Source organism: Perognathus longimembris, chromosome 14 (assembly GCF_023159225.1).
Source record: "Perognathus longimembris pacificus isolate PPM17 chromosome 14, ASM2315922v1, whole genome shotgun sequence".
Classification (NCBI taxonomy): domain Eukaryota; kingdom Metazoa; phylum Chordata; class Mammalia; order Rodentia; family Heteromyidae; genus Perognathus; species Perognathus longimembris.
In genome coordinates, this window is record NC_063174.1 from 8,581,081 (window position 1) to 8,602,599 (window position 21,519).

At 41.2% G+C, this 21,519-nt stretch overlaps 1 protein-coding gene across 6 annotated transcripts in view; it reads left to right on the top strand.

The window, feature by feature from the left end:
• Window positions 1-21,519, top strand: part of Npas3 (neuronal PAS domain protein 3) — an 839,406-nt gene that overhangs the window by 604,034 nt on the left and 213,853 nt on the right. For all 6 annotated transcript variants that reach the window (XM_048361745.1, XM_048361746.1, XM_048361747.1 and 3 more), the window contains one exon: window positions 2,231-2,320. In XM_048361745.1, coding sequence (XP_048217702.1) covers window positions 2,231-2,320 — 90 coding nt within the window. The remainder of the gene's footprint in view (window positions 1-2,230; window positions 2,321-21,519) is intronic.

Sequence of the window (21,519 nt, forward strand, 5' to 3'; positions counted from 1 at the left end):
TTTGCTAAGTATCAATTTCCTTGTGTATAAAATGTAGTTGATAACATAATTATTCGTATGATACTTGTGAAGACTTGAAAAGACAGTACATGTAAACTGTTTGGCACATACTGCTTAATAAATATACCTGTTATTATTATACTCTTAGATAAAAATTTATCTATTGGATAATTTGCCTTTTGTGAGGAAATAGAAAGTTTGAACTATTTTTTCAGAACTTACTGAATCAGAGGACAGGGTTGGATGTCATCCACAATTTCCGACCAGTGTTGAGCAGTAAAAAGTGGTCAATAAATATGAAAAGCCATGTTTCGTGTTTATATAGAAATGTACATACATACATCTGTTAATAACCATATAAACGTATGTATCTCAATGCATATACTTCCTTGCTTTAGTCTGTTTAGAAATAGCTGAAACTGAACCATTTGTACAGAATAGAGATCTATTTCTTTCCCTTCTGGAGGCTGGGGTGTCTGAAGTCAAGGGGCCACATGGAGTCCGGGTTTCTTACTGCATGGTCCCCTGGCAGTAGACAGAAGGTCACATGATCATGTGCCAGCAAAGCAGCATGAGGGGACCAAGCCGCTTCACCAGGAACCCACTCCTGAGACCACTCACCCACCCAGTGAAAACAACCTTAATCCATGCATGAGGGCAGAGCTCTCTTGACCTGCTCACCACATAAGGCTCTTGCCTCTCAACACTGCTGTCCTGGCGATTCATTTTCCAAACCATGAGCTTTGGGGCATATATTCTACTACAGCATCTGTATGCACATACATATTACACAAAATGTTCAGTATTTAGGGAGAGTGAACTTATTGCTGGACATGAAGGCATGCTTATGTATGTATGTACGTACGTATGTACGTACGTGTGTGTGTGTGTGTGTGTGTGTATTTTATGTACGTACGTACGTGTGTGTGTGTGTGTGTGTGTGTGTGTGTATTTTTGTGCCAGTACTGGAGCTTGATTCAGGGCCTCTCTTGCTTGCCTTTTTTCCCCCTCAAGGATGGCCCTCTATCACTTGAGCCACAGCTCTACTTCCGGCTTTTTGCTGATTAACTGGAAGTAAGAATCTCAGAGACATTTTGCCCAGCCTGGCTTTGAGCCATAATTCTCAGATCTTCTCTCCCTGAGTAACTAGGATTACAGGCCTAAGCCACCAGTCCCTGGCCCTGAATTTTACATACTTCTCCCATCTTGCTCTATTTATAAAAGTGCATTTTTAATGTTTCCACATATACCACATATATTGTTTCTGCATTTGCATTATGTCCTGCACTTGCAAATTCACAGGCTTTGTCACTACTAAGATTTGAAACTTATTTTTCAAATGTAAACAGCACTTATTCAGTCCACCTTGTTCAAAATAAGCAATGTGGGTAATGGAGGATGTGCAGGGATTTGAGTGGTGTGTTGTGGGTGGATTTCACGGTGTTGTGCTCTACCGAACCGCTCTGGAACTACAGTCCTCCACTTGCAGAGTGCACCCAGGAGTTGTTGTGGTCCCCCTTTCTTCTTTTGTTTTCAGGAGCTGTAGCAAAAAGCAGATCTATCACAATAAAGATGTAAAGCAAAGCTGGGGGCGTGGCTCAGCGGTAAAGCAACTGCTTGGCAAGAAGGAGACCCTCATTCAATCCCTTCTAATAAAGACTTTTGCTAAAAGGGATTACAGCTTGTAAAGTTTCAGCCTGTAAACATTTGCTCAGAATGTATTGACTTCTGCTGTTTGTTCCAACCCAATAGGCCCTTAGAATCAGGAAGACACAATTTTTTATTAATTTGCAAATTGTTGATGTTCATAGTAGCTCAATTAGTGGTTTTACTGGCCCTTGATAGGAAACCATTTTCTTCTCTTTCACTTCATTACAATTTCCATTCCTGTTCAGCTATTTTAATAGAGAATCTTGCTGATTTAATCTCAGTAGCCACTGAATCCCCCCAAATGAAGGCAATGTCTCATAAAATCAGCATGACATTATTTTATCCATGAACATAATGTGTCTTGATCCAAAAGGCAAAGACATCAGGAAGTCCTTGAAATAAGAAAAGCCTGTAGTCTTTAGCTCTTTAATTTGCTTGTGTATAAAAGATCTTTGGACTTGCATTACACACAAAAAAAAATGGTCTTAAATTCTGTGTGTTGTTATGTATTCGTTGCCTTATTAGGCAAGTCCCTCTCTGTATATTTATTAACCTGTTTGTATTTTTTTCCCTCTTACAGTCCCTGGATGGCTTTGTATTTGCACTAAATCAAGAAGGAAAATTTTTGTACATTTCCGAAACGGTATCCATCTACCTGGGCCTCTCCCAAGTAAGTTAAACAATTTAGATTCTTGGTTTTGACTGTGTGGTGGCTCCTTCAGCCTCATATTTTTCCTTTTTTTTTTTTGAGGGACATTCTATTTAGCATGAATGATCAAATTTCATATTTAATGGCCTCTATCCAACCCTTCTAAGTCAATGAGAAACCTCAGTGTTGAACGCTCAGAATAAACTTGGGCTCCAAAACTTCAGTCCCTCTTCCCGCCTACGAAGGATCATTATTAATTTATTGAGAACAAATGAAGTTCCTTCCCTTGGTTGTTTTGAACTTTGAAACCTCTGTGCCCAGTAGGAGAGGGCCACACTAATAGGGCTTCCCTTGTGTCCTATTACTGGATGTTTATGGAGTAGCCTGCATTATCCTGGGAGCTGACACATTGGCAGGAGTCATTTGGAGTCAAGGAATGCTGAAAGAGACCATTAAAATGTGTTGCAGGGAGGGTTCCAGCATGGTTATATGTTGCCGCCTTTGCAAATGCTCCCTAATGCTGAAAGACCATTTCATAAAGGAAGACAGCCTTTCGTTGTAGTCTGTTTAATTGTTCATGTGTGTTTGTCAGCGGGTAGATGAGAAAGAAGCTGGAGTTTGATAGGTAAGGAATACAACCGGATGTCAGGCCTTGCTGCTACCCCCCACCCCCTTCCAAACACGAGCATCTCAGTTCCACTGGGTTCCAAGACAGGCTACACACGGACAGAATGCCAAAATATCCCACAGTAAGTTCTGCAGTTCAGCTCATTATCCAGATGTGTTCCCCATGAATGTGCTGAACATCTGGGTATTTGTACCCATCCAGGTGATGGGCTGAGTTTAACACTTTTTCTCTGACCCAGTATAAAGCAGATTGAGGGACTCGGCATCCGTGTGTATGTGTGTGTGTGTGTGTGTGTGTGTGTGTGTGTGAGAGAGAGAGAGAGAGAGAGAGAGAGAGAGAGAGAGAGAGAGAGAGAGAGAGAGAGAGAGATGATTGGCCAAGTTGATAATCGACCTCTCATTCAGTTGCTCCTTGGAGCTAAAGATGGAGCTAGGATTTGCTTTTCTCCTCTCAAGCAGGTCCCACTCAGACTCTGAATGCTGGCACAGTTCTAGGAAATCATCCAGCACAGCTCGAACCTTTTGGCTGCTAGTGAGTTTACTGGGTGATAGCTAAATCAAGAAAGACATGAGGAAATAATAAAGAGAGATTTGGCATTTGTAGAGGACTGGGGGAGGAGGAGAAACACTGCCAGATTTGATTATTTACTGTTGAGAATCCAAACAAGGGGTGCAATCTCATTTATGCTTCCTCAAAGAACACACGGGCTCTCAACTGTAGCATGTTAAGAGTAATTCTGTTTTATGTAGACTTTAGAAAACCCAATGATAGAAACTGAGCTATGGTTAACTCGGTATTAGTATTCTTGTATCTCGTTGAAATCTCTGGTTTGGTAGTAGCCTTTAATAGACTCTAAGCCTCATTTGAGTCTGCTTGGGACCTAGTATTGAGCAACTCCCTCTTTGAAATTGCTTTGCCACCATGTTATTAAAATACCAGATAGGACCAAAATTACCACCGTTTCTTACCCAGCGTGTGACACCTCTGCTTCTGCTTATGCAGAGGACCCAACAAAGTTTAATAAGCCAGTGAAGAAGAAGGATGAATAATTAGTTTAAGCAGGTAAATGCTAATTAGGGAACTCCTGAAAGCATCCATTATATGCTAGCTCCAAACACATTTTCCAGCCCTGGTTAGTAGTGTAATCCAAATTCTGTCAAGGCAACTGCATTTTCTGTAATTGAGATGTGTATGTTTGCTTTGCATAACAGATGGCTCTGTATGCTTAGACTGATAGCTAGGAAAATAATAATTGCATTATTCTGGCCAAAAGAATATTAGCTCTTGGGTTTTGGCCATTTCAGTCAGCCGCCCTGCCAGCGCAGCATATGCACATATATGGATTGGATTTTCAAGGAAATTGATGCATCTGGAATAGTGTGGCCATCTGAAATATCATCTGTTCAAGAAAAAATTTGGCTTTAACCCTATGCTGCTTTCTCCTTAAAAGCAGTTTATTTCTATGTTTCTCTACTGGAGCTTTCAGTTATCTTTTCTGAAAATCTGAAACACATCACTGGTGTTTCTACAGAATGAAGTTGCTATGTGGAAATGGTAGACGACCTGGCAATCTCTCTCCAGTCAGATCCAGCCTTCACCTGAGAGGGCTTTGTAACATGTGCTCAGCCAGTCGGTACCATGACTTACTGGGGCCAGACCATGGCTGTGATACATGGTACCCTCTCCTGGGACGGGTGTTGCCAAGGCTGGCAGAGTCACAACCACAGGCTGAGGCAAGGAGATTTGAGACAGAGGGCTTTACTGGTCTCCCACCTGAGAAGATGGGATATAAATTGATGAAAAACTAGCCTAGCACTTTGGGATCACACTTGTGTAATCCTAGCTACGCAGGAGACTGGGGACTAAGGATTGTGGTTCAAAGCCAGCCAGGACAGAACATTCCATGAGACTCTTATCTCCAAGTAACCAGCAAAAAGACCAAAGCAGAGCCATGGCTCAAGGAGCAGAGCACCAGCTTTGAGTGGGTGGGAGCCAGGGACCTGAGGAAGAGTTCAAACCCAGAAACAGCACAGAAAAAGAAGGGAGGGAGGGAGGGAGGGAAAGAGGATGATGGAAGATGGAAGGGAGGAAAGGAGGGAGAAAGATGCATTTTTACTTGCTTTCTTGGTTGAAAACCATTGTCAGTTCCTCAGCACTCAGCCTTCTCTGAAAGGAGGACCCCGCCCATTGATGCTGACTTGGTTTGCAGAGATTAAATGAGTCATACCAGGTGATGGCGTCCAGAGCTCTGAGGACAGCTCCCCTCCCTGCTAGAATGGAATTGGCAGAAGTGAAAAACGAAGAAAGAAAACAGAATGAGTCCCTAATGCTGAAAATATAGCCATGATGTGTGGCCAGATTTTATGAAATCGCTTCCAAACATAAGGGGCTTAATCACCAGAGAATTTTTTTTGAAAAAGGCATTACATGGTAAATAAAAAGCATTTGTAGTTGATATAGGGTTTTAAGGCTTAGAGAAAATATTTATGTGTTGGCTTATACCTCTTCTTTCCACAAAGGATTTGAAATAAACATATACAGTAAGAGCAATGTCAAAATAGAACAGCGTGATAGGGAAAGGGGATAAACAGTAATGGGTAATCTGTTACCACAGAGTAGGAGAGCATAAATGCATGCTTATAAAATGAGATGTGAATCATGTAATAAAGCTTCAGTTATAGCTGTGAGCTTCCTGGTAAGCAAAGCAAAAAGAGAGATACAGTCAACCATCAAAACAAAAATTCTTTTTTCAAGTATTGCATCTCAAGGAAAGCAAAGTTTTCCTGGAACTGCAATCCAGTAACCAGTCTCACAGAGGATTCCTTTAGAGCCTGACCCACACATTCTGTCTTCCGGATTTGCTTCTGTATGAATCTACCTCTACACAGCAAGGCTGTCATGACCCACCTGGCAAATGCGGACATGGGCTGTAAATCTCATGAGCTGGGGAAGCCTCCTGTCCCTGAGTCCTGAGCCTGCTGAAGACCATTTTGAGAATGACACTCTGTTCTGTCATCTAGGCGGTACTGGCTACTTTAAGGGCTTATGTCTGTGGCTCCAAGTCAGACTTCCTTCATCCTCATTTCCTTCGAAATCCTTGTGAGAAAGGGAGAGGACCTGGGTTCCCGTTCACCAAAGCATGGGAAGGAACTCGGTCCTCTGGCAACACGTGGCCTCTGAGTGAGGGAAGGGATGATGGCAGCGCCCTGTAAACCTGTCCCAGCCACACAAGTTACTGGAGTCCTGCCTCCAGCCAAAGGGGACACAGCCCTTGCTATTTCAATGCTCACCATGCTGAAGCCTCTCTGGGATCATATTCGGATCACCACTCAGGGCCTCCAGTGCCAGTCATCGCTCTACTTCCGGCGCTTCCCACCCTCCTAGGAGACGTTTCCTGCCAAGGCTAAGGCAGCCAGACCAGGGTGCATGCGAGGATGCAGAGGGGTTTGTCCCAAAGCTGTTTGCTGAGGAGAGGCCGGGTGGTGAGGATATTAATGAAGGTGAAAAGAAGGGAAGGTGAATGGGGGGAAATGACTACATTTTGTTTTCCTCTCTTGAAACCAAAATTCATGCAGATATATTTACCACAAACCCCCTATCCCCATCCTGGTGTTCATCTCCATGGTTTAGATTTCTCTGCATTTTTTGTATATAGAATGGCAAATAAAATTACAGCTCCAGCACACAAGTACAAGGTCAAATAAATGACAGAGCTCAGTCTATTTGTGAAGCTATTCTGAAAGGGAACCGTGGTGCCAAATGTGGTTTATTTGAATAATAAAGAAGAATTAGATTCCCCTGATAACTTGGCTGAGGGCCAATAAATCACTGGAGGTTAAAGATGCTTTGCAACTGCCATGTCTTTCTTTTGCTCCTCCAAAGTGAAACCCTCACCTCTCCATCTTCTGTTGTTCAGTGCAAATCAAGTTAAGGTTAGTAGGTGTTTAATACACTTACTTCCATGTTTGTAAATGCTATCTATACATTTCTTGAGTTGGATGAAAAAAGAAGACCTTAGCACTCCTTACAACTTATTACTCTTGTTTGGTATCTGTGATATAAAAACAACAACAACAAAAGGATATTTTTATTTCCATCGACACAAGGCTTTCAATAGCAAAGCCTTGTTATAGTGGTTATTCTAAATGAATTCAATGTGAAGATAACCAGAGGATCTGTAAAAAAAGTAAAGTCAAATATTACTTCATGCATTGTCTTTAAAAAATTTTTTTTAAATAAGCCCTATCTCAACTTAAAAAAAAAATAGAAAATTTCATGCAGCTTGCAACAACCTTTCTCCCTCTCCATGGCCAGCCCCCCTATCTGTAAGCCTGCATTTCTCTCCTGTACTAATCATAAAAAGTTCATCACTTCTGGAGGTAACAAAGAAAAATGCCCTTTTGAATGTGGAAGCTCTGAGGGTTTAGAGACTATTGAGAAAAAAAATATAAGTATCAAAATAATTCAGAAACAGTACAAGGCACAGTGGCACATTATCAATTTACAACATTTAAATTGATAAATGCTTGGTGGTGAAGGCCTACAAGGGCACTTTGAAAAGCAAATAGCGACCTGGTGAAGAAATTGATTTCCACCCCCCCGAAAATGACTGCATGATGCATCATTTGACTGCATGCTGTCCGAGTGCTTGACAGAGATAATCTCAGCAATCCCACGGGTGACCTTATCGTGCTGGCCAGGGCAACTTTGTCTACGTCCTGACTTTGTGCATGTCAAGGTTCCTCCCGCAGGATCCTTGGGGGGGGGTTGTGGGGGGGTGGAGTTCCTCTGTTCGATCCAGATATTGAACTGATCTCTCTCTACCCCCTTTCCCTTCTGCCCCCACCCTTGCAAATAGACAAACACGCCTCTTTATTTCCTCCATAATTATGAATGAGCCAGGCAGAGGAATCCAGCCCTGTGCCGTGCATCTTTGTGGAAGCCTTTCTCCCTTGGTAGTTCACGTGGGTCTTAGGTGATCATTTACAGTGGTAGGGATCTTTGTATCGGAAAGACGAGAAAAATTCTCTAGCATTCTCCGAGGGATAGTGTGACCATCTGAAGGAAAATCTGAAGCCTTTCTTTTGCTGCTTGCTTGCAGATTTTTCCCCCTCCTCTCCTAGAATCTTGACAAAGAACTCTGAAACTAGCTTCATGCATGTGTGTTAGCTTCTATGACACTATCCTCTCTCTACCCTGTGATTGCTCTTACAACTTTAAAATTGTGTGGCGATGACACAAAGCCCAGATCCTGTGTTGCTTTGAGTTTTCTACCTTGAGTTATTTGCAGAAATTTGATGTGACCTGCAAGATTCCTGCAGGACCACTGGTGTTTGGGAAGTATTTTTCTTCAAGAGAAGAATAATTGACAATTTTTCTGCTTTACTTTTTTCCCCTCTGTTGGTATTTATATACATGATGTCTGTTTATCAGTCGTTGATAATTACAATTCTTGATTAGCCATGTCTTGAAAGCAGCAAATCCCTGCTTGGTTTGGCCCCCTAAAGCTATAGTTTCCCCTCTGCCTTTGACACCCTCAGCTCAACATCTTCAACCCCTTTTACCTCCTGCTTTCATCCACAACATTAATTCTGAGTGAACAAGACGTGCTTCCTTGCTTTTGACAAGATTTGCTGCAGTCTCATGCGACAAAAACCCAACACTCATTCCAGATTCAGAAAGTAGGATTTATAACAGCATTTTAATTTAATGTTGGATGTCGAACATATAAAGAGATCACAGTAGTACTAGAGCTGAAAATTGATGCCTTTTTTATTAGTGTCCTCTCAGAAGTGGGAGAGACGCTGTTTGTGCAGTGGAGCACAGAACAGCCCAGGCAGATGAATGAGGATATGCTATCTGCAAGGAATCATATTTCAAGCCTCTGTCGGCCTCTATTGATGTGTTCAGAGTTGAAAGGTTATGCTAGTAAATGCCATCCGAATTTCCAGCATTAGAAATCGGTAGAATAATCTGCAGGCTGTCACTTTATGCTCGGCCTAAATGTACTGTGTGGGGATGTTTGACTTATTCTAATTCCAAATTAATTTCTTTGTACCAGTGCTTTTCTTTCTCTCCTCCAAGTTCTGTGCCCCAAATGGGACTGGTTTTTAACAGGTTTTCAAGACAGGCCAATGTCTGCCAAAGAAACGTGTGTCATCACATAGGAGAATCATGTTATACTTGTGTTTTCTTTTGAACCTATTTTATCAAGCAGTGAGGCTGAAACACAGGACTTAGTAAACAGGAGAGTTTTCTTTTCCACTGGGCCATTCAAGCTAGGCCCACCATTGTCCTATGGGTACAGAGAAGGTACTCTCCATTGCTTGCTCATTCCTGGAATTAAACTGAGCCAGAAAAAAAAAAAAAGAAGACGCAGTTGTGTTCATTTTATGGATAAGGAAATCTAACGAACACTTTCTGTGAAGTGAGCTGGTTCATTTGCATGGATAAAACTGGTATTTTCAGATTCATTTCAGAAGTAGAGCACTAAGCAAAACTAAGATGAAGGAAATTTAGCCATCACTCTTAAGTCTGTAATTTATTCATTTTTAAATAATGAAACGGTGTTTTTCTGAATTAACCCATGCATTATTCATGTAGGCCTGGGCAGTGTAATGTCCTCCGTTTTCTGGAAAGCAATGTACATTTCTTTGCCTGACAAAGCAGTGTTTTCTATATGGTATTAATTTAATGGGTTATTTTATTATGCAAAGTTTGAAAGTAGAGATAATTTCTGTCCATAATGTGGTGCTTATGGAGACAATATATGCAAAATAAAACCTCTCCACCTCAGCCAGCTCTTGGTGCTCAGTTAGCCAGGCCCTCTGAGAGGGATGAGTGAATGCAAACTGCTCAGATGAAGAATGAGAAATAACCTGACCTGCGCTGGAGGAGGTCAAACACTCGTTAAATTCATGGGAAATCCAAATTTCATTTCCATATACACACATTCGATCCATATTGGCTTTAGGACTTACATGAGAAGACACGGCCTTCATGGCAGGAATAACATGGCAACAATTTTAGTGTAATTTCAGCTGAACTATAATCAGGAACTGGACTTAAGTTGTTTGCAAAAGTCATAGACTTAGGCTGATAACATGTTGCGGGATGCTATTTTTTAACCACAGATATCCTGTGACCTTCTGATCTCTCTTAGTCCCACTTTTTCTTTTTGTGTGATAGTCTAAAATTTTCGCCTCCTTTTCCTAAAACCATGTCTCTTTTAAAGGGACTGATAGCAGCTGGCTTATTTACTTAAGGTACCTTTAGAAGTATTTTTGTGTGAAGATATGTCTATTCACAAACCTATATAAATCTATAAATCTTTCTTTCTGGTTGGGTTCTGATGCCTACCACATTTTGTTTTTTGTCTTCGGATGTAAATAATTTCCAAAATGATTCACGAAAACAAACAAACCAGGTTTTCCTCTGGGCCTCTGGGCCTCCTCCTCCTCTCAGCCTCTCATAGCTGCAAATTTACCACATTCAATAACAAGACAAAAATTTTCTCCTCCGCTGTTAATTTTTAATGTGCTGGCAGATTAAATCTATTGCTTTCAATAACTAAGCAGACCTTCCAGAGAGCAAGAGAAAGGATACAGAAAGGAGTTTTCGCTGGTAAAGAAAGCAAAAAGTAGTCTGCGATTGGACATTCTCAGGGAAATCGAGGCCCCATAGCAGAGGTAAAATACAGAAAAATCCCAGAAATATGTCAGTAACATAGATTTTGAATGCAGGCAGAGAATCATAGATTGCATTTCGGGTTTTAGCTGGGCTTTCAAGCAGCAGCTTTTATATGGAACAATCCTTCCCTATGGCTTTCTCTCCTCAGCAGAAGCCCGCTTTGGGATCTGCAGGCCTGGGCCCTTTAACACTGCTCTGCCATGAGACACCAGAAAAAAAGGCTCTCAGGAAGGAGCTCAGGCCTTCAGGAACATGCATGTTAGAGATAATTTCACACAGATGTGAGCTTTCGCTTTCGAATTTCAGGTGTTTGTTCCTACTGTATTTAATTATTAGCTTATATCTGACTTACTAAAGTTTCGCTGTAAGAGATGTTAAGGCTTGTAAAACTTGCAAAATGAGCAAAGATGATTTGTATGAGTAAGTACTTGTATAAGAGATGGGTTTCCTTCTCCTTGCCTTTGAATATCTATGTAGATAACCATTGTCTCACCACTGAAATCCAAGTGGAGTGATCGAAGAGGAAGAGAGGCACAAAAAAATGTGTGTAGAAGGAGTCTTTCTCATGGCCACTGAGAAATGATGATGAAAAATGAGATGCTTTGTGGGCAAAGTTTTTATTAGTGTATACAATGAGGTCTAACTGTGGTACTTCCATACGTGTACATCCTGTACTTCCTCTATCTTGACTTCCTTTTCTTGACGTCCCATTTTCTTAAACAAGTTTAATGGGTTTCATTGTTCTGTTTTCACACACACACATTAAGTACTTGCATCATATTCAACCGCTTTAACCAATTCCTTTTACCCTTCTCTTTCCCACAGGATCTCGGTCTAGTCTTACCCCTCCCCTGCCCCATTTTATACTAGATTCCACTTCTGAGAGAGGAGATGTGATCTTTTTCTTTCTCAGCCTGGCTTATTTCTGTTAATAGGATGATTTCCAGTCGCATTCATTTTCCTGCAAATGACAACTTCATTAATGGCTCGGTAATACGTGTGTGTGTGTGTGTGTGTGTGTGTGTGTGTGTGTGTGTGTGATTACATTTTCTTTATTCATCTGGTGATGGTGGTGGTGATCTACACTGATTCCAAAGTGAGGTTATGGTGACTCGTGCTGCAATAACCATGAGTGTGCAGCTATCTCTATTGTGTGCTGACTTGGATTCTGTTGGAGATAAGCAGCAGAATCACATGGGAGCTATACTTATAACTTCTCCTAGAACCTCCATACTTATTTCCACTGTGCTCATTTACATTCTTACCAACAGTCTAATAGGGTTCTTTTATTTATTTCTTCATTTTGCTCTCCTGAATTCTCGCCCAGGATTTGTTGTTTTGTTTTCTTGATGATTGCCATACTGGCTGGGATAGGATGAAATCTTAGTGTAGTTTTGACTTTCATTTCCTTTATGGCTAAGAATGTAGAATCTTCCTTCATGCATTTATTAGTCATAGATGAACGTGCTTCTTCTTTTGAAAGCCATCTAGTTCATTGGCTGGACAACATTTTAAGCATGCTTCACCCTACTGTGGGCATAAGGATCTTCTTAGCCTTGGTGGCCAAAAGTTATAGGAATATTGTTTGTAACTTGGGAGAAGGAAGCAGGAAGCCGCGTGTACTCTTGTAAACGCTAGTTGTCTAGGGTCCCTTCAAAGTGCTATAAGTTCTTGTGACATCCCATCTTCATATCTGTTGGGATGAAAAAGTCTGTACCTCTCTGAGTCCAGACACAAATTCAAGGAAACTAAGGAACAAAAATGAACACTTATTCTCTGAAATATATTTTTCTCTGAAATATTTTTAAACCATCATTTTTCCAGTTCATGAATTAAAATTGGTGTTTCAGGGTTTGTAAAGACAAACAAAATCCCAGGCCACTCCAGTACATTTCAGAACTGTTAGGATTACAAGAATAGCATGCAATTACTGGGAATCAACCAGCTCTTCAGTAAAAAGCAGGAGCCCTACAACCTGGGTGTAGCAGGCGTTGAAATTAACTAAAGAGTTGAACTAAAGATATTTCGCAAATGTCACAACTGCTCTGTGACACGAGGTGATATGTTTATCCCTTCATTATCACGGAGAACACCTGGGGTGGTGCTCAGGAAATCAGATAGCGCCTTTTAAAATAATTATAAAAGAAGCATAGATTAAGGAGCAGAGGGGGAAAATAGTCTTGAATCTCCGCATTCCTAATTTTGAACTGTTTGGGGTGTCAGCTTCCAAGTCACAGCACTGAAATAACTGACTGCAACTGGGTACAGTCCTGAGGAGAGAGAGCGCCAAGTAGTGCTATTTCTAAAAAGCAACGTTTTCCTAGAGATGAGATCCAAGAGCGTTCATTCCATTTATTAAATGAAGACACTTTGTAGGTGGTGTTTACTGTTGTCAGTTTCTGCCTGGATCCTTTCTGGGGTGTTTGTGTATGTGTGTGTGTGTGTGTGTGTGTGTGTGTGTGTGTGAGAGAGAGAGAGAGAGAGAGAGAGAGAGAGAGAGAGAGAGAGAGAGAGAGAGAGAGAGAGAGAGAGAGAGAGAGAGAGAGAGAGAGATTCAGTCTTTGGAGAAAACAGGAAGTAGAACCCTAGATTGTGACTGAACAAACCCAGTCCAGGTCTTGTCTGCGACTAATCAAGCAAGTAACCTTGGAGCAACCCGCATCTTAATTTCTAAGTGTAAAATGAAGGGGTGATTCCCGAGGCTCCTTCTTTTAAAAGTGTATTCTCTGCAGTTCCTTCACACTGGGCATTTTCTCGAGGCACTGGGCAGGGATGGAGGAGGGGAGCCTGGGAGAAGTAGGCGATTTTATTTTTAACCTTCAAAGGAATTTAGTTGAGCAGATGCTACCCTGAACTAGTCAGAGTAGAAAAGAAATGATATGGCTTTTAAAGGGCACATCTCGCATATCTGCTGGGGTAAAGTAATTCTGGCAATGCTTCAAAGGATATAACTTTTGATGGTAAAGTAGGTAGGCTATGGAATGAAATCACATATGGCAAGCTGTCAAAGTCTCCTACACTTTCAGTACATTTATATAAGTGCAAATGGAGCCCGCTTAGATGGAGTCCCTAGCAATTTCCTGCAAAGACTGCCTTCAGATTATCTGATATTATTTGACTAAATTATCTCTGTAGAAGCTGAGGACAACTTTTATGATCAAATATTTTGAAATTAGTTTTCCTCGTTGGCAGATTATCTGAAATATGAATTGCTCTCATTTGAGCACTCGAAATTGAAAGGCTTTGGGTAATAGCAATTATATAAAAACAAGGGTACTGAAGTGCTGTATATCACGCTGAAGGGGATATGTTTATAGGTCAGTGATGTCAATAACTAGTTCCCGCAGATACCTTGTCATTACCCTTTTATTCTAGGCTAATGCAAAGGACAGACTGACTTTTCTTTTTAACGAGGCTATTTCATTTTCCAGAATACAAACTGATTTTAATTGACTCTAGGCATTTAAACCTCGCCGATTCATATTTATTACATTTCCCAAATCTTTCATAGGATATCTAAAAAATGAGGAAAGCATTAAAAATGCATAAAAATCTAAATAATTCTGTGGTATTATATGCTGATGTGCTCCTTCTCAATGCACTATCTGGGATGTATTTCCTTTGCCCTGTGGACTTCTGTTCATATGTGAAGGCCTCATAAATTAACTATAATTGTAAGTAATGATAATTAAGTTCTCTCTATGTGATAATACAGTTCTAAGTATTTTAGGTCAATTGAAGATTTCAATCTTAACTATTGTTAGCACAATTCTGTCCCCATTTTGTAGATAAGTAAATGGCTAGGTGTTGTAATACTAGCTACTCAGGAGGCTGAGAGCTGAGGATTGAGGTTTGAAACCAGTCTGGGCAGACAATTGTGTGAGACTCTTATCTCAAATTAAGAGCAAACAGCTGGAAGCAGAGATGTGGCTCAGATAGTGCCAGCTTTGAGTGAAAGCCAAGGAGAACAAGAGGCCCAGAGTTCAAGTCCCAGTATAACCACAAAAAAAAAGAAAAGAAAAAGAGGGAATGAAAGGGAAGGAAAGAAGGAAGGCAAAAAGGAAGGAAATGGAAGGGAAGAAGGAAAGCAGGAAGGAGGGAAAGAAAGAAGCCAGGGAGGGAGGGAAAGAAATAAGGAAGGGGAAAAAAGGAGTATGAAAGAAAGAGAGAGAAAAAAAAACAAGTAGCTTGCTCAAGTCATAAAACTAGCAAGTAACAAGTAGCACATAAGCCCATTCTACTAGACACCAAGTGCTCACTGTTAACCATTTCCACAGGCTGTTGCTACTGGTCAGTTTTAAGCATCGAACAGCAGTATTAGCCCAGTCACATCATCGTATGAGTTAAGAGAAACTACGGCCTGGAGCAAGGAAGCCTTCTGCTCAGAACTCATGAAAACATTAGGAATGTTACGTAGATATATCTGAACACTGTGCTATCCAACATTATTAGAAATATTCCCAAGATTCACTAGCAGGGCCGAGTAAACAAAAGTTAAGGTGTAGACCCAGGACACTCATGGTATTCTGCATGCCGTGGGTATGGATTCATGTATGCCTCCATCTAGCACCACCGATGGCTAAGGCATTGTTCTCTCCCTCCATACGGCAGCCAAGTCCAGTTACGCCACCGAGTAGGTCTCAAAGGTTTTCATGTCTTAATTTACAGTGAAGAGACATGCTACACATCATGGAAAGTGTGGATGGCTAACTCTGACCAGAGAAATTTGTTGGACAGGTTTTGATGGCCGTTTTCCATGTAGAAAGGGAAAGGATGATATTCCAGTCAAAGCTATTCCTTATGTCAAAAGAGAAGTCTGGGAAGATATGATTGGGCCAAACCATAAAGGGTGCCAGAAAGCTAGGGAGCTGGACTTTCTCCTTTTAGACCTTTTGGAGCTACAGGGAAAACATGCAGTCTTAGATCTGTACTGCAAAAAAGAAAATTATACTCAAGAAGTTTGAGAATAGAGGGCATCCTCCAGTTAAAAGACTGGTACATGGTCAAGGAATAGAAGTCAATGCAAACAGGGTACATGGGATGGTCATTATCCAAAGAAAGCAATGAATCTTCTATAAATGAGATTAACATCTTGGTGACTGACCCAGCATGACAGTCATTGGGAAAGAGTACACTTTTAGAACTTTGTTTGGATTCATACATGTAGCATTCACGAAGCGTGTGGCACATCCATTGAAGAATAGCCTTCAGTGCTCATGAGAGAGGTCAAGGGCATAGAGGTCAAAAGTTGGCATCGAAATAGCACCAGCACCCAAAGGAATTAGAGGAGAGTCCGGGGGCACGGGCGGGGGCATACAGTTCAAGAATTAGGGGGAAAAAGGCTATGTAAGAAATCCCCATCTCACAGCCAGCGGAAGGGAAGGCAGCAGGGAAGTAGATGAAATAGAACATAACTCTGAGGACCTTCCTTAAGACAATTCATAAGAAGTTGTCATTAGGAAAAGAGACTTGCAGAAAGGATGTGCTCAAAGGGCTGAAATATTATATGTGTAGGAAAAAGCCACGGGCATCTGTCAGTTAGAAAATCACCAGTAACTGGAGTATCATCAGTAGCAGTAGCATTGCTGAAGGTTCAGGCTGATGCCTTGTGCTGAGGGGCAAAGGCGACAAATGTATTCAGGGGCATCAACTGCTCTTCCAAGCAGACTGCTGGTAAAGATGGAGGGAAAAACTTAGTTTGATGGAGGGACAGGGAGGCTTGAGAAGTAAGTGGTGAGATCTCTCTCTTCCGCTTGGGGAAAGTTGAAGAGCATGGAAGTTGCAGTGAGTAAAGAAGGAGGTCTTTGGTGTCTTACTTTCTCTTGTCTGATAAAAATGAGACCAGAACAAGACTATGGAGTCACTCTTGGTAGCATGAGTCAAGCTGACTTCAATCACACAACAACGAAATGGGCGGAGACACTGAAATACACACAATACCCAGTGCAGGGAAAAGTCAAAGCTAGGAAGGGCAGCCATCTGCTAAGGCTAGGATAATTCTCACCCTCTTCCTCCAAACCTGATGGTGGTAGTGTCTGTGGGATGAACTAGAACCCTAAGAAATTCTAGAGAGTCATGGATTCCATTAGGGAACAGTCCCACACCCAAGTAACTGCTGTCATTCAACATAGCTCATTAGTCACCGTAATGCACTCTGCTGTCTTTCACAAGTCTCCTAATATGATAAGGCTCCAAGATGGAAGAATTGCACTGGTGGATCTCCCTATTAACTGGAAATCTGTGTTGTGTAGGGGAAAATATGGAAACTATTTTCTATAATATTGTGGAACTTGGAAGTCCCATCATTGTTTCTGTTGCTGCTGCTCTTTACCACAGCTCATACCCAGGGTAATTTGGTCAGATCTGCCTCTGGATTTGTAGATTTTCCCAATTCTCTTTAATGGGTCCTGTGTGCTGAGGCTGCTTTGCTCCTTTTCTGCCTTCACTGTCCATACAATTAAGAAATCATTCCCCAAACAGATTATTAAAGACCTACCACATCTAAGAGGAGAAAGAACAATGCAGCCCTTCTGTAAAGTCTCAGTAAGGGAAGCAATTCCTTTCACTGTATGGCATTTATGTTATGGAAAAAAAATGTAAATGGCTTTGAAATTTGAAAAATCCATTTCCAATTCTTATTTTTAGCTATCAGTGATTATTAGATAATATGGAATTGTTTCATAATTATTGCTAGACCTGTATCTGTCTTAGTGATAATTTCTAGTTCATGCCAAAGTAGATGACATAGACCATGCATATCCAAGGTCATGAGAATGATGCACAATAGTGCCTTGAGAAAAAAGATCATAGAAAGAAAGGAATAAGGAGAGAAGGCAAAGAGAGAGAGAGAGAGAAGAATAAATATGTTCCTTTAAGACCCTCCCCTCCAGCCCCCCCCCCCAGCCCTTGTGTTGCTGAGTACAAACCTGTGGCAAACTGGCGTTTTACAAATATTTAAATGGAATGTGTAAAGTAAGCCATGATCTATGCCTGCCTGCAAAAGCAGGCCTATTAAATGAAACAAATGCCATCCGTGTCTGCTTCCAGCTGAGGTTATAATGTGTGGGCTGCTGGAGCGCCAGATTCCCTTTGCATTCGGCATCATAAACCACCCAGTTTATAGTACCGTATGAATTTGTAGAGCTGATTGTTTTATTCTATTTGAGTGTAAATTTTTCATCCCTTTCGGTTCCACCGCCATTCTCAGAGAATACAGGTTTTGTGCTGATACGATGTTTCCTAGCTCAAGGCATGGCCTACCTCTACTACTGACTGTAATTTACTTTTTGGTGTCTGTCGCCTTGAGCTTGCCTTCTGACTAGCTTGTTGAATGATGTGCTAATCCATTATATTTTTCAGACAAGTGTATCGACCAGTATAAACAGACTGGAGGGCACAAACCTAAATGAAAGCTATACTTCCCTGAATCATTTAAAAAACTACTGCTTGGTGGCTGTGTGAAATAACCTGGCTCTGTACATTAACTAAAGGAGAGGAAGATCTCAATAAATAAAACAACAACAACAACAACAAAAAGTGGAAACAGCCCTGCCTGTGGGAGTTACTGTGCCTAAGTTTTACATGTCCACTCTGACTCACTTCTATTGTTTTAACACTATCATCAGAGTCCACTTCTGACACACACCTGGAATGAACTCCAGGTGTTAGCAGCTCCAGAATGAGCCATTCTTCCCAGATCCTGGGTGTCTTTCACTTGAATTCATGTCCATCACTACCCTAACAAATAAAGGGCAGAAGTCAGACACTCAGGGAAATTATAGCAGGAAAAAAAAACAACACACACACACACACACACACACACACACACACACACACACACACACACACTAGAAAATTTGAATTGGTCCCTTCTGTGTCTTTCCCTTTGAAAAACATATGGGAATGGATGGCCCAATGGATTTGGGGAAAGTACATTTCAAATGAATCTTTCTTTTAAAATCACAAAGCATCGGGACCCAAGCAAGATGGAAACCTCCAGGTTTGTGGGGTGTCGAGGGGGTAGGGTCATACTGAAGATTCATGCCTGTAATTCTATCTACTCAGGATGCTGAGATCTGAGGATCATGGCTTGGTGTCAGCCCCGGCAAGAAACTCATGCACCTAGCGCCAAGTAGGCAGCAAAAAGTAGCAAACAGGGATATGGCTCACGTTATAGAGAGCCAACTTTGAGCAAAAAAGCCAAATGATGAGGCCCTGAGCTCAAGCCTCAGTACTGGCACTAAAACAAAATATGAAGTAAAGATATACTTGTCTGAGGGAGGAGAGGCTTGGGTTTGGTCTGATCAGATCTAACCTGACACTAAGCTAGACTGTGAGAATAGTGTGCTGGTCAATTACAACTTGACCAAAGCAAGGCAATTTCCTGATGAGAAATAGGGCTCACTTTTCCCCTGGGGACTTTTGCTGCACATTTCTTCCATACACAGTTAGACTGGGAACTACTCACATCTCTTCCGATTACCAATATAACAAACACAAACCCATTCTTCCCAAATTGCTTACTCTGCTTTCTAAGATTGGAGTGGCTTACGATGCATTTTTCATGACTTTTTTTTTTTCTCCTTCGTGGTAAGGCAACCTCCCTCCTAATCCTCTCAGTCTATGAAGAGGCTGAGAGATTTCTGAGCTCCTCTCCTTGCATCCCCACAGTAATTCTGGAAGACTGAGGGGAATTGTATGCCCATTTGGCAAATTCCAAAGCTAGACTTGCAAATAGTGAAGAGCTAAGGGCACAGAACGAGTAGGTGGTAGGCAGACGACTGTCTTCACTGCCTGCTTTCTTTCTGACCCGAGGTCCTGTGCAGTGCTACAGCGATCAGCAAAGGGGGTAAGGCATTTTCTCCTCCTTAATGCCAGGGGGAGTGCTACTTGTTTACCAAGAGCTACCTTGTTTCTTTTAATTGCTTCTTCCCCCCCACACACTATTTTTAGTAGCAGAAATCAATTGTACAAAAGGGTTTCACTGTGATATTTACATGTGTATTTGATATACTTTAATCAAATTCACCCTGTCTATATGACTCTTTCTTAACCAGTCTCATCCAACCTCCACTTTTAATGGTTTTTAGTGGGCTTTATTGTGCTATTTTCAGTTATATGTTTAATATACTTCAATTATCTTCACCTTTTATCTTCCCTTTTTTCCCTTCCTTTCTTCTACTAGGTCACCCTTTCAACAGTCTCCCTTTTAAAATCATATTGTATTGTATTATTATTAAAGTCTAGATTAAGCATATGAACAAATTTATCTTACCTTGATTTTTCTTACTCAATATGATGATCTCCGGTTCCATCCACTTAATGCAAACATTATTTCATACCATTGAATATAGGTACCACATTTTCTTTATCCATGTATCAGGCCAACCAAGTGCCTTTCTATTCCCAAATAGCATGAGTCCTTTTAGGGACAAAAGAAATTGAAACAATGGTAACAGGCATCCCATGGAACTCCTGAACCATAACAACAGCTTAAGATCCTGAATAAGAGAATCTACTGATACATATCCACTGATATGTATTAGGAGACTTGGTTAATAAAACTCTCCCCTGGTAAATAAAGGAACCTGCCGTGGAATGTCCCCAAAGGCCTTATGCCTGAGAATCAATCCTTAGCTTGGTGGTCATAGAGGATGGAGGAAATTAAAAGTTGGGATCCTAGTGGTAGGTTTTAGGTCAGTACTGCGTGTCCTCCAAGGAGCTTGTGGGATGCTGGTCCCCTGCTTATTCTCTCTTCTGGGCCATTTTGGTGTGAGAAGTTGGCATCACACCGCCATGGGGTTCTGCCTCATCCAGAGTCCAAAAACAATGGAGCCCACCAACCCTGGCCCAAAATATCCAAAGGCTATGAGCCAAGATAAATTTTCCCTGTTTTGAATTTTGATTGATTGCAGGTGTTTTGTCACACTTAGCACTGTGTGTAGCCACACAACCCAGCCTTGTCCCTAGTATAGCATCTCTCAGTTCTGTTCTAATTTTGAACATACTAGGATGGGGCCTTGGATAACCTATGCGATCAACAGGTCCTTTCTAGTTCTTTCTAAAGGAGATTATTTGCCACAGTTCTCTTGGCTACCTTGAGAATTCTTAACTCACTCTTCTTTTGCTAAGTCAGATGAACTACCGCTTTCTCTGAGGTTTGACCAGTGGAGCCAGTAATCTATGCTACCATTTTGTAAAGAGCCCACAGAGGCCCAGCTTATAGACACTAAACAAACATTTGTTGACTGAATTTCCTCCAACTTCCACAGAGTATCAACCAAGAAGAGGCATGACTGGATTCAGCTGTAGTTTAGGAAGACTACTTTTACTTGCCCAACCTACTCACTATGTATGAAAACCAGCAGTAAACAAACAACAACCAAAGGGGGCTACTTTTTTAAATTATAGAGGTAGTTTGAAACATCTTCAGCATCTACATCTATGTAACAGGGAGTGGGAATGGAATTGCTTTGATTGAGAATACTCTGCCCTGCATGAGCATTAATAACAACAGCAAGTTCTATCTGCTTGAACAGCTGTCACGTGCCTGAAACTTTAGTGAATGGTTGCATATGATTCTGTAGGAAATATTTTCACCAATCCTAATGAGATTGAGTCTACTAACAATACTTTGGTGAAGAAAATCCTGCAATCATCCTGATTTTACGCAAAGCAACTAATATCAGCTTAATGGCAAAGTAAAGATGTTTGGGCAGGCTTTCCGGAGAAAATGTCCCAGAATGTATTTCAAGTCTACATCTTTTTCACATATCTCAGTAATTCATACCTCATATCAAAATAATAAATTAGAAGTAAATGCAAGTATAAATCTCTCTGGGGTTCAAAGAATAAACCTGTATAAGTAAAGAAGACTCATATTTTATTGGATGATTTGGGATGG